Source organism: Pyxicephalus adspersus, chromosome 7 (assembly GCF_032062135.1).
Source record: "Pyxicephalus adspersus chromosome 7, UCB_Pads_2.0, whole genome shotgun sequence".
NCBI classification, from domain to species: domain Eukaryota; kingdom Metazoa; phylum Chordata; class Amphibia; order Anura; family Pyxicephalidae; genus Pyxicephalus; species Pyxicephalus adspersus.
Genome location: NC_092864.1, coordinates 51,941,531 through 51,954,195, shown reverse-complemented (window position 1 = coordinate 51,954,195; position 12,665 = coordinate 51,941,531). Strand labels below are relative to the sequence as shown.

At 38.9% G+C, this 12,665-nt stretch overlaps 1 protein-coding gene across 1 annotated transcript; it reads left to right on the top strand.

The window, feature by feature from the left end:
- Window positions 1-7,720: 7,720 nt before the first annotated feature.
- Window positions 7,721-11,866, top strand: NEUROD1 (neuronal differentiation 1). Its single transcript, XM_072418410.1, has 2 exons — window positions 7,721-7,873; window positions 9,284-11,866. The coding sequence occupies exon 2, from the start codon at window positions 9,292-9,294 to the stop codon at window positions 10,369-10,371; it is 1,080 nt and encodes a 359-aa protein (XP_072274511.1). The 5' UTR covers window positions 7,721-7,873; window positions 9,284-9,291; the 3' UTR covers window positions 10,372-11,866.
- Window positions 11,867-12,665: the final 799 nt, after the last annotated feature.

The window sequence follows — 12,665 nt, the reverse complement described above, 5'->3', positions numbered from 1 at the left end:
GCCCTCCAAGGTAGGAGAGAATAAACTTTCATCAGTGAACTTGGGTGATCCAGCAAACCTGGAATGGATCTGGTCCAGGGTTAAAAACATTTGCCAACAAATATTAAATTACTGTAATAAATCAATTCCAGGTTGGCTGCATCACCCAGCTTTACTGATGAAAGTGTATCCTCACCAGCCTAACATTAACCAGCCTTTATTAAATCAGGCCCAATGTGAGAAGTGCAGTCCCATCAAAGTAAGCCATTTCAGTACTGGAGAGAAGCCTGTACAGCTGTACAAGACTAAAGGTAAGGCTGGAATTCAGCCTTAGGACAGTCTGCTCTGGGTAGAAAGTAGTTGGTTGAAGTTTACCTTTAATTTATTTAAAAAATCTTTTTTTTTTTCCATTTTCAATAATGTTTTGTCAACAAATAGCTTTATATGTGACAAAACTTTCTTCAGTGTTTCTAAGTTGTTTTACATTTTCATCCTGCCCCACACATTTCCTATCACAAAGTGCTTATTTGTATATGCATTACACAGACATAACCCACTGTTGTCACCATCCCATGCTGAGAAATACCATGCAGCTATTAGTATATCACATACATAGAGACAAGAAGTGCCTACAAATATGCTACAGGATATATATATATATATATATATATATATCATTAAATTGCCCTGATTACATTTCTAGGCCTGTGATTTCACCAGGCGGCGTTCTACCAGTCACGGATGATTGGGGCACACAAAAGCTAAACATTATCTTACTAATAAAACTTGTCTCAATCAATACCATTTCAGATACTGCAATCCAAATTGTATGTAGGGGGTCAATCACTGTACCTCGGTAGACAGCTATTGAATCTCCCTGCTCCCCATCATCCTATCAGTTTTATTTGCCATTATGTGAATTGTATTTTTCTTTCAGCCCCCAATGTGATACGGTTTCCCCAGGAGGTGGCCAGGGGGATATCTGATATCAGGCAGCACTGCGCTGTCCCCTCTCTTGTGCTGAATTTCTTGCAGCTCCATTCTGCATTATGAGCTGTTCCTGTATATCAGGCTGATCTCCATCACTGAACAGCTATTCTTGTAGTGATAAAAGAGGAAATTTGAATTTATAAGCATCATAAATGTAGTTTAGGAGTCTGGTCAAACCTGATCTGTGAGTTGACTGTTGCCCCATCATTATCTCCTGCTGGAAGGAAATGTACACTTCACTGTTACCTGGCTCTGGGTTGCTCTGCCAGCCCTGTAAATCTGTCTGTGTGATTGTGCTAGAAACAGATGTTAAGCAGGATGGCTGAACAAACACGACCTGCATGCAATGTGAACTGTACAGAACCTCCTTATATTCCAGCAGGGATGAAATCTACAGAATATGTGGCTTAGAAGAATGCCAGAGAAAAATAAAGATTGTAAAAAAATAATAGCCATGAACCGGGCAATCTAAACCACTTTTAGTTAGTTGCCTTTTGCAAAACTAATTAAATAAAGGCATAAATGGTTTCTGCTTCTGTTGTATTGTATGCAATACCATGCGCCTTCTGCATCCCACATAATGTGATGTAGCACATTGCAGTGCCAAATATTCAAATAAAATCCCAATGCACTAGGGAAACCCCAAAGGATGTGTGTTGAAATGTACCCACTGGGTGAAGAAGTTCAAATGTCTATGGCCCCCCACCTACCGCAATTGACAGAATGGTACAGAGTGAAGGGAGGTGAAGTGCTGAAAATCTGAAACCCCAAAATCATATTTGCCCACTGTATCTAAAACTGTCCCTAAGGGCCGGTTTAGCAATGTGGTGGGAGCAAGCCAGGCCGCATGGATTCTGGTACCTGTTGTTAAAGAACCAGAGTTTGCAGATTTGATAGTGGGTGGAGGGTGTTGGTGAGTAGCTTGTTGGGCTATGGTGAGTAGACGTTAGATGAATCCTCCCCCGAAGTGGCTGTTGAGCGGAAGCTATAGCTGCACAACCTCACCGCCCATCTGAACATAGCCCATGCACCATGCTACACATTCTAACCGAGGGAGTGCTGCATTGCCAAAATTGTAACATGCAACACAAGCTGCAAAGTGTAAATCCAGCCCGAAAGTTACCAAGAGTTACCAAATTTTTCACAGTTGGGACAAAAACTGTTGGTGGTGGTACCATTTACCTGGTAAAAAGTGCTTGAAATTGGCTACAAACTGCACTAGAACATATTTTTGTATTTTTAAAAGTAATGTGCAAATTAACTTTATAAACTACAGCTTTTGTTTAAAATAATAATTGGTGATCCTGCCATTAAGGTCTTTGTTGCTCTGTCCTCCAGTTGTGGTTATGTTTTAACTTCCATGTGTAGCTCAGAGTTCCAAATTAGAGTGATTATAAGTTGCTTTTTTAACACACATTACAAAGACATTACATAGACCAGGGGTGTCAAACTCAAATACACAGAAGGCTGAAATTAAAAATTGAGGAAGTTTACTACTTCATCCATAACTAACAAAAACAAACCCCTCTACACACACTTTAGGGTTGAAAAGACTAATTTCTATCTATCTATGCAGGCGGTGTGTTGTTCATCCTCTCACCTGACAAGTTTGTCTCCAGTAGATTGAAACAAACACAATGCCCCTGGTAGTCAGGCACCATGTGATCATTGCCTAGGCTTTGTGTCACATGATGGGTGTACAGGAATAATGTCTATGTATTGCATGTATTGAAAATAATGATGTGAGGAGGTAACGCGGGCGGCCGAGCCAGATTTAGTTCATTTGGGGGGGGGGGGCAAAAAAAAGGACCCTGAGGGACAGATTTTGCCCACGGTCCACAGTTTGACACCCCTGACATAGACTTTTGTCACCACCATGACACCAGCCCTAAAAATCAGAAGGAGCAGCAATGAAAAATATGACAACAGGTATTTGTATTTGATATGATACACATATCTTACTAAAAAAAATGTATTACAGTTACAATTCCCATCTAAATTTAAAATTCATATCCAAATGCTGTATTTAGTAAACTGCAGTTGTTTAAATTGGCACCATTGCAAAAAAATAAAACACATACAAAATAAAGCAAACATAGAGATATTTCCCATAGCAACTAGTGTGATTGAATATTAAAAATATGTATATTTATATCAGTGTTTCTCAACAAGGGTTCCTCCAGAGGTTACTAGGAGTTCTGTGAGCAAAAAGTAATCTGTGCCTCTCATGTCTCTGACACCAGTTATCTTTCTGTAAGGGTGACATTCCTCCCACTGGCCAACAAGAGGCATTCTTCCTACTGACCGCTACACTAATGTACTGTGAGCTGTGTATATTGTAATTCTAGGAGGGGGTCCCCAAGACCTGAAAGTTATTTCAAGGGGTTCCCCGTGTTTAGAAGATTAGAAAAGGTTTATATTCCCAAGCTTTCATAGGACAACTGCTGTAATAGTAAGGTTGTTTCCAACAGCAACCAAATCAGGGGTCACATTTTATTCCATGGTGTGGCTGCTGTCAGCATTCTCTGTTTTATCCTTGTGTTTTCATAGCTCTTTGCTGCAGGGACACCCTCCATACACAACACGGTCACAATGGTCAATACCACAATCACTTTCCAGTATTGATTGATGTGTGTATAGAGTACTTTACAGCCCCAATCTAGACCCTCCCTCTCCCCATATTTACCAATTTGGCTCCTGTGTTTATAGGGTTTAACAGCACTTGGCACCCAGGGATGGGCAATCTTGTAAAAGTAAATCATTTACCAGCAAATAACCTCAGCGTAATAGCTGTAAGCGGTTTGGGGTGAAATCTATTTTTTTTCTTTCTCTCGCAGGTGCAATCTGAATCAATTACATTAATTAAGATAATGCCTCGTGCCCCAGAGATTTGGGTTGGATTTGTCCCATATATATTTTAATAATGGCTATTTATAATGTCATTTATAACATTGTCGTACATTTAGACGGAGTGCTGAGCTTCCTCGTAGAAAACATTTAATTAATATGTGAAGCTGCTATTTATCATATCCTATATAAAGAGATATAAATAACCTACGGGGATAATAAATGTTTACCAATGTGATGCTCCTAGAAATATATTTATTGCATTTGCTCTGTCAATGGGTTGTATCAAGGATTTCTTGGGCATTCTTTGGGTTCAGACCTCCATTAATGTCACATGACCTTCAGAAGAGCAGGTTGATTGGGTGCGCAACAGGAACAACTAGTTTTTAGCAATCAAAGGAAATAGTGACAATAAAGTTGCACTTGAAAATACTACATGCCTGGCTAGTACAGTGATAACTAGCTGGTTCTATTATTAAGTAATTGTAAAATAAAGTTATCATAAAGTTAACATAACTTTTCTGCATCAATTCCCTAAAGTACTATAGATAGAAAGTCAGTATGCCAGCCAGGCTATTGGCATTTGCAGAAAATCAACACTCTTCCCCCACCCCTCCCATATGTATGTCACATTCGATTTATTTAAATCATCTCTTTATGAGTGAATCAGTTATCAATCTGTAGCCATAAATGATGAGCAGTGAAAAAACTGTCCATGGTTACTAATCCCATCAATGTCTCTCCTCTCAGTGGCCAATGAAAAGGTTCAGCATATCATGTTCTCTTCTCTTTCAGGAGTTTGGCACAGGACTTCTGTTGAAAATCTTTGTGTTCTATAGCAACAATCTCTTTCAGCTTTTAAAAAGTGTATGTTAATATTTTAGCCAATTTTCGCCCTCTGTACCTCCAGGGCTTTTGTTAGTTTGTGACATCACAGCCAGGCTTAGAATATTCCTGTAGGCTGCTGGGACCTCAGTTCTTAGTGATGAAGGTATGTCTCCAGAACTACATCACCCAAATACCCTTTTTGATGCACACACATCTGTTGTCTTTAGATACCTATGTACTAGCACTATACATTTACATAGCAAGAATGACAATTGATGGGAATTTTCCTTGCCTGTGGTCACACCAATACAGACCTTGGGCCCCTCATGATGTCCTTGCTTACTTATATTTGAGTTCCTTTCCCTTATCGTCATAAGAAAGGTCAACAATTGTTTTCTCTTCTTCAGGATGTTACCAAAAGATGAAAACTATCTATATGTATGTCCATAAAAAGTGCTTCCAGTGGTTGAAAGCGCTAATTAATAAAATGCCAATATAAATAGGGCCTTGGATTGTCCCCATGTATTCTGATCAGTCCTTCCAATGATTTTATCATCCACTGGAGGAGTTTTACCTTAAACAGCTAATCACATATCTCCAAGTCCCTGGAGAACAACTGAAATCCTCCACATTTATCCAACACACTTCTTGGGTGGGCAGCGGTTATCTGGTTAGATACATTTCGCTATTGGTCATATTTTCCAAGGGTAATTCTGAATAAAGGAAGCCTGGTATTGTAGAAATATGCATCTAGACACTTTGGATTTATTTTAAAAAATGTTTTTTGCTTGCTTGTCACACTGATCCATTTGCTTTAGAAAGTTTTGAGTCTTAAAGTTAGTCTTTCTTTATTCCAAACATTCCATTTAAAGGATCAGCATGACCGCCAAACAAAGATTCTCCAACTGACAGCAGAAGTTTAAATTTTTGTGTCCTGACAGGTTTTCTTTAAAGCTACCCAATTCAGAGACAAGGGAAACGATCAATAAGGGGTTAATGCGTGTGCCAGTTAATTGGGTCTTCTATTGTCGGGCGATGTAGACAAGGTTCGGAATTAGCGCTAGGGAGAGAGATCTTCTGTCCTTCAGATTACAAGGCTGGGGGGTGAATAAATGGCTCTTTCACAATCAGTTAGTCTGGGGGATAAATAAATGGCAGGTTGCCTCCAATAGTCAGTTGGGATTTACTGAGGGGTTATTGGGTTATAAAGGATTGAGATGTGCTGGGTCGGTTGGGCTTAGGACCCCAGCCTGGCTCCCTCCTGGGGGGCTCAGCCAGGCAGAAAAGAAGCTTTTGTTAGCAGCGTGTGCAGCTCGCGTGCCTCTGCCTGGACAGCAGTCTGGATGGAGGGCTCACAGTGTGCATGAGTGGGATGGATCAGTAATAATCCAATAAATATTAGTACACTGTTCTGTAAATAGGGGGAAGCGGATCACAACTGTCCCCAGACTGAGCAACCTGTGGCTCTCCGGCTAATGCGCAATCCAAACTACTCTACATATGGACCCAACTCCAAGGTTTAATCATTGCCTTCTTCTACACCCCAACCACTAACACTGGGCTCCAAAAATCAGATTCTTGGGGAAAATATCAAACATATATAAATCAGCCTGTGTTTGATTCATAAAAATAAAAATATATATATTATGTGTCTGCTTACTAAAATGGGGTAATGCGCAAAGCCATGCCTCTGTCCTAAATGAATTATTAATTTAGAGTGTTAAAAAAGAATTACACGCTCCTAGACTTTCTATTGTGTAATTCATTATGTGGTTAGAGGAATGGATTTTATGAACGTAGAAATTAGGTAAACTGATTTCATTTAAGCTGTTTATATATAACCAATATTAATATGTGTAACAGTTCAGTTTTTGACAATAAAACTTGCTGGGTCCCCAAATAATCAGTGTATGTGTATATATATATATATATATATATATATATATATATATATAGATAGATAGATAGATAGATAGATAGATAGATAGATAGAAGATAATAATATTAAATCAGATAGTTAGGAAAAAGAGAAGAAAGAATAGGAAAAGAGAGTAGGAATAGAGGCGTACTTCGCACATGATTATATAATTCTGCAGAAATCTTTATGGGCTGGGAACATTGGTGCTGTATAATTCTCCGGTGACTGGTGATTAATTACCTGGCTGCATTAAATAACTGAATTAGTTAGTGAGGAGGCAGTACATGTCAGCCATCACAGGCCCGGGTATAAGTCGGATGTGTGATCAGTATAGATGTTGGAATATTTCTGGGATGATCAGACCTGGGACAGCTCCAGCAATGACAGGCAGGGTGGATGTTGGATCCCCATATGGTTGCAGGAAAACTTGGATATATATCTGAAGCTTTTTATTTTTTTATTTAGTGTAAATATAAAAATAATAAATAATGATAATAATATTGGTAATGTTAACAGAAGATCATGCAATCTGAATGATATTAGCGGATTTCCAGGAACCCGCAGCACACTGTTTTACATTTGTAAGGATCCTGAGATTCTATCTGGCAGATGAGACAGTAATTAATAATAAAAAGCAAAGAATAGGGGATGCAGCAGCCAAGCCGGGGTAATAATGGCAGTAGTGTCGGAATCTCATGCAGGATGTAGCCTCTTGTCATTAATGGCACTTTGCAAATCAGGGGGCACGGAGAGGTTCCAGGGACACAAGTGTGATCCGCACTGATTGCTGTCTCCTTCTGCCTCCCCTTCTGTCACTTCTTGTGCACACAATGCTCGGGGAGTAAGGGGTTAACCCTGTCCTGCGGGTACAAACAGGTTCGCAGAATCTGTAACTGGCGACAGATGGCCACTTTTTTTTCCCTTTGGCCACAAAGAAATGGAATAGAGAGCGGCGCTGAATACAAATGGATGGAAGAAAAAAAAAAAAAAGGGGGCTGCGTCACGTGACTTGCCGTTTGCCTGACTTGGGTGACCATATGGCGCGTGCCGGGGAAAGTTAGGGGGCGTGGTCTAGTAAGGCGCAGGAGAAACGCATGCGCCCCGCGCTCTTCTCTCTCCGCTAATCTGTGCTGTGTTGTCACCTCTCCTCCTCACTTGTCTCCTAACGTCACGAGACCCGCTATAAAACCCCAGAGTCTCATTACAGCCCCCAGAAATAAACAAAACAATTCATCCCAGCACCTACAACTCTGCTCTGCACTATTGGAGAGGTTATGAGACTGTCACTGCCAAGGATACACTGATATTAAGGTGAGCTTTACCTGCCTTGTCATTTTAGCATCATTATTATTTTTACAGTTGGCAAAATAATATTTATTGATTTTTTTGGTATATTTGCATGTATATTCTTTTTTCCCTTCCTTTCTGGGATTATTACCAATTTATTCAAGTAATACTTCCATTTTCATACCTAGTTCCTGAGTTAGATGTATACTGAGCAGATGTTAAAGTAGTCATCCCAACTTCTGCTCAATACATTGGTACAATTGATGTTGTGAGGTTACCACTTGAAGCTCAGAATTAGTTATAGAAGGTCTGTGAAGGGTTAAAGTATAGTTAAAATTGGTTACAATGTTGAATTTGGAATTTGCACTGATACAAAATAAAATGATACAATTCTACTAATGACAGCAACAAAATATCAATTTACTAGAAAATTGCCCGAGCCCAGGCTTACCAGAGATGGAGAGACTTGTTCAGGTCAATCATTATGAAGATATAGAGATGGTAATTACTGGTACTAGTTAGTTATATCCATACAGACTGTTCTGTAATGTAAAAGACGTTTTACTAACTAGTGGTCCCTGATTGAAGCTTTCTGGATGAGTAGTCAATGATGACCATTTTTACAGAGAAAGTCAAGTTGAATTTATATAACTATTACTAGCTTTACCATTACCTTGATATATGAGACCCTGCACTCAATGGTAGTTTAATTATTATTATTATTGCTGTTGTTATTACTATTAATATTATTATAATGAATACACAGGATTTATATAGCGCCAACATATTATGCAGCACTGTACAATAATAAGAATAAAAAAGCCAGCAAGTAAAATATCATAGAATGGGTAAGATGCATTTATTATGAAGAGCCATGGTGCTGAGAGGAACATGTGCTACCTGTTAACTGCCAGGGTTCTCCTTTCTCTAGCAGCAATCAATGCAGGTTTAATATACCAGTAGTTTCTGTATTAAGCCATCAGGTCATGTGCATTGAATAAATGTCAAGTGCCTGCTTTATGTGTCAAGTTGGGGTTTTCTTTCTTTTTTTTCAGGCTAGGTATAGAAAACAAAATACTTGAGCTAACCCAGAGCAGTAAACTGCAGATGGGAGATGCATATAATAAGGAGCTGTGATGCACCTGAGCCCCTCCATTCAGGGCGCATGCGCCAATTTTATTACAATTGCTGATTTGCCTGCTGATCACTAAACTTTCTCACACAATCATAGAGAGAATAGAATTTGCAGGTATGAATTGTTGGATTGTCGGTTCTATAAATATAGCATCTGATTTTATTTCACTCAACTCATATTTTCCTAATCAGCTTAGGGTCAGCATAATACATCCAGGTTACTTAACAGAAAGGATTGTATGGCCATGGTGCTGCAGTAATCTCTGCTCAGATCATCAAGTTGTCATTTATGTTCCTTAGATTTGAAGATGACCAAGTCCTATCGAGATAATGGGTTGATCATGTCTGACACCCAGGGCTCCAGAGGTTGGGTGGATGAGTGTCTGAGCTCTCAGGATGAACATGACATGGAGAAGAAGGAGGAAGAACTTGATAGTATCATGAAAGACGAGGATGAGGACTCTCTCAAGCATCACAATGAAGAAGAGAATGACGAAGAAGAAGGTGAAGATGATGAGGATGATGATGATGATGATGATGACGAGGATGAAGATGGGGATGATGACCAGAAACCCAAGAGACGTGGTCCTAAGAAGAAGAAAATGACTAAAGCCAGGGTGGAGCGCTTTAAAATGAGGCGCATTAAAGCCAACGCTAGAGAAAGGAACCGCATGCATGGTCTGAACGCTGCGCTGGACAACCTGCGCAAAGTGGTCCCTTGTTACTCCAAAACGCAAAAGTTGTCCAAGATCGAGACCTTGCGCTTGGCTAAAAACTACATCTGGGCTCTTTCTGAGATCCTGAGGTCTGGGAAAAGTCCAGACTTGGTGTCCTTTGTACAGACACTTTGCAAAGGTTTGTCCCACCCGACTACCAATCTAGTAGCTGGGTGCCTTCAGCTGAACCCCAGAACTTTTCTTCCAGAGCAGAACCAGGATATGCCAGCACATATACAAGCAGCAAGCGCTTCCTTCCCTCTGCATCCCTACCCATACCAATCCCCTGGTCTTCCCAGCCCTCCTTATGGTACCATGGACAGCTCCCACATTTTTCATGTCAAGCCTCATTCATATGGGGCAGCTTTGGAGCCTTTCTTTGAGAACACTGTCACTGACTGCACCAGCCCCTCGTTTGATGGCCCCCTCAGCCCTCCCTTGAGTGTTAACGGGAACTTTTCCTTTAAACATGAGCCTTCGCAGGAGTTTGATAAAAATTATGCCTTTACCATGCACTATCCAGCTGCCAGCCTAGCGCAGAGCCATGGCCCCCTCTTCTCCAGCACTGGCCCACGTTGTGAAATCCCCATAGACAGCATTATGTCCTTTGATGGCCACACACACCACGAAAGAGTCATGAGTGCCCAGCTTAATGCCATCTTTCACGACTGACTTTCTAGAGATCAAATGATGACACTTATGTAATTGCTTTACAGTACTGTCTTGTTTACAATGGGTACCATGGCTGAAAATTGCACCATACCCCACTTTGTGAATAACAATTGCCCATTTGATCTGTACTGCCTAGAAAAAAAGTTGGAAAGCAACTTTAGTTCTGACCTGCTGTATTATTGTATATATATAAATATATAAATGACCAGAGCTCTTCCAAGAGCCACTCACTTAAATCACACACCTTTTATTCTTAACGTATTATTTTATCTGATCCAGATAAAAAAAAAAAAGCGAAAATCGCAAAGCAATAATTAGGATCTATGCAATTTTTAAACCGATTGTGGGCCAATCAAATAAATATATATAAATCTATTTTTCAACCAGCATTTTACTACTAGTTATTGTACCCATGGCTGAATTATTTTGTTGTGATTTTTTTGTACAGAATTTTTAAAGCTTTTTATAATGTGAATTTCCTATTTTAAAGAAGAATAAAATCATGCAGCTCCATCGATTTTTATACGTATGGGAAAGTAGAATTATATCTAATTTATAGCAAATAAAAAAACTGAAAATTAAAAAAAAAAGCTTAAATAACCTAAACCAGCAACCAAGTGCTTAGAAAGTTGTGTTGCCTTAGAAGTTTTCCTTTGAAAAATAATAAGGAGAAATAAATCACAAGCAGATCCGTTAATTATGCTTAGACGGGGGGCCATTTCATCCTAATCCTTCTACAGGGGGTTCGTGTCATTAAAGGGTTAATATCAAAAGAATATCCGTTTGCAAAGCTATAGCAAACAGCTTGGCTTTATTTAAGTCAGATTTAACCCTTTAGCCAGTTATATGGGATACAGAATGCACACATTAACAGCAATTTAATAAACCCCAATACTGTCCTTTCTGTAACTATATTTGACTTCATTACACATAAAAGCTGCTTAACATTCATCATTATTATTTTTATTGACCCCGATCTATCAATGTGTATTTTCCTTAAATTTATTCTTCAATTGGGAACATTGATTTCAGAATCCTAAGGCTTAATTCGTGCAGTACCTATGACAGTTTTTCTAAAGTCAAAGTGAATTTAGTTTTTGTGGGTAGGTTGACTTCTGTTCCATCTTATTGATAAACCCATACAAATCATCTTTAATCAGACATGATAACCAGTCAGGATATTAAAATCTTGGTGCAGTATAATGTTAATAATGCAGTTCTACTAATCGTTGTCTGGGATGTAACGCTGGTTCATTTGGAATGAATATGTTCTGTTTGTAATCCTGTATGCAATGATGTGACTGCAGAATTGTACACACACACATAGATATCGTCCACATTTACTATGAAATAGTATTGACCCGTTTAGCCCAATTGTTGCATCTTTGATTTATTGATTTTATTATACGTAATTCCTATGGGATTATTGTTTTATTCTAATAGCTCATAAAATGCAACGTTTATCATTTGTACAATAAAATTATTTTAAAAATGATCATAGTCTTTCACTTTTCTGTCTCTCAAAGTCAATTTTATGGGCTGGCTCTGTAATAGTCAATTCGTGTAGAACTTCACCTTTGCAAATGTGCTTTTATTGCGACCGATCATTAAACCAAAAGTACAAACGAATTTAATAAAATTATGGTTTCAATTGATACTAATGTAATGCTGATTATACTTTTATTATCGGGTGATGTGCATAAAAATCACATGTAGGTTTATTATGTGCTTGGCTGGCAGAAGATATTAACGGGACACTTTAAAATTCATTTAGGAATACTACACTCATAAAGGATTTTAATTATTTTCAATTCTCTAGGACAAATTACTTAGACTGGACTTTTCAAGATATATATATTCATTCTTTTCTTTCTTTCTTTCTTTCTTTCTTTCTTTCTTTCTTTCTTCCTTTCTTCCTTCCTTCCTTTCTTCATGTTTGAATCCACATTTTATATACTAGCACGGGATGGATGCTGCCACAATTGATTTCACCTTTTTGTGCCAATAGTGCAAATGAGATGGTCGGGGTAATAGATTTCACACATGTCATTGGGGTTCCTAAATGATATTCATTCAGGGACCAATATCTCTATCACACAAAGTGCCATGGATCATTCCCAGAAGTTGTTTTTTCCTCCCCCTGGAGACAGATTAGAATTGCAAACTTCGCAGGTTGTCTTCTAATCCAGCAGAAACGTTATGACAGATGCGCAAAAACAGAACTTTGCGGAAACAGGATGAATCTAAAGACAAGCACATTCTTGATCCAAGGGGTATTCATGCAATGCTTGTTT

Coding starts and splice junctions, on each gene's coding strand:
- NEUROD1 (XM_072418410.1), top strand. CDS start 9,292: ATGACCAAGTCCTATCGAGATAATGGGTTGATCATGTCTGACACCCAG.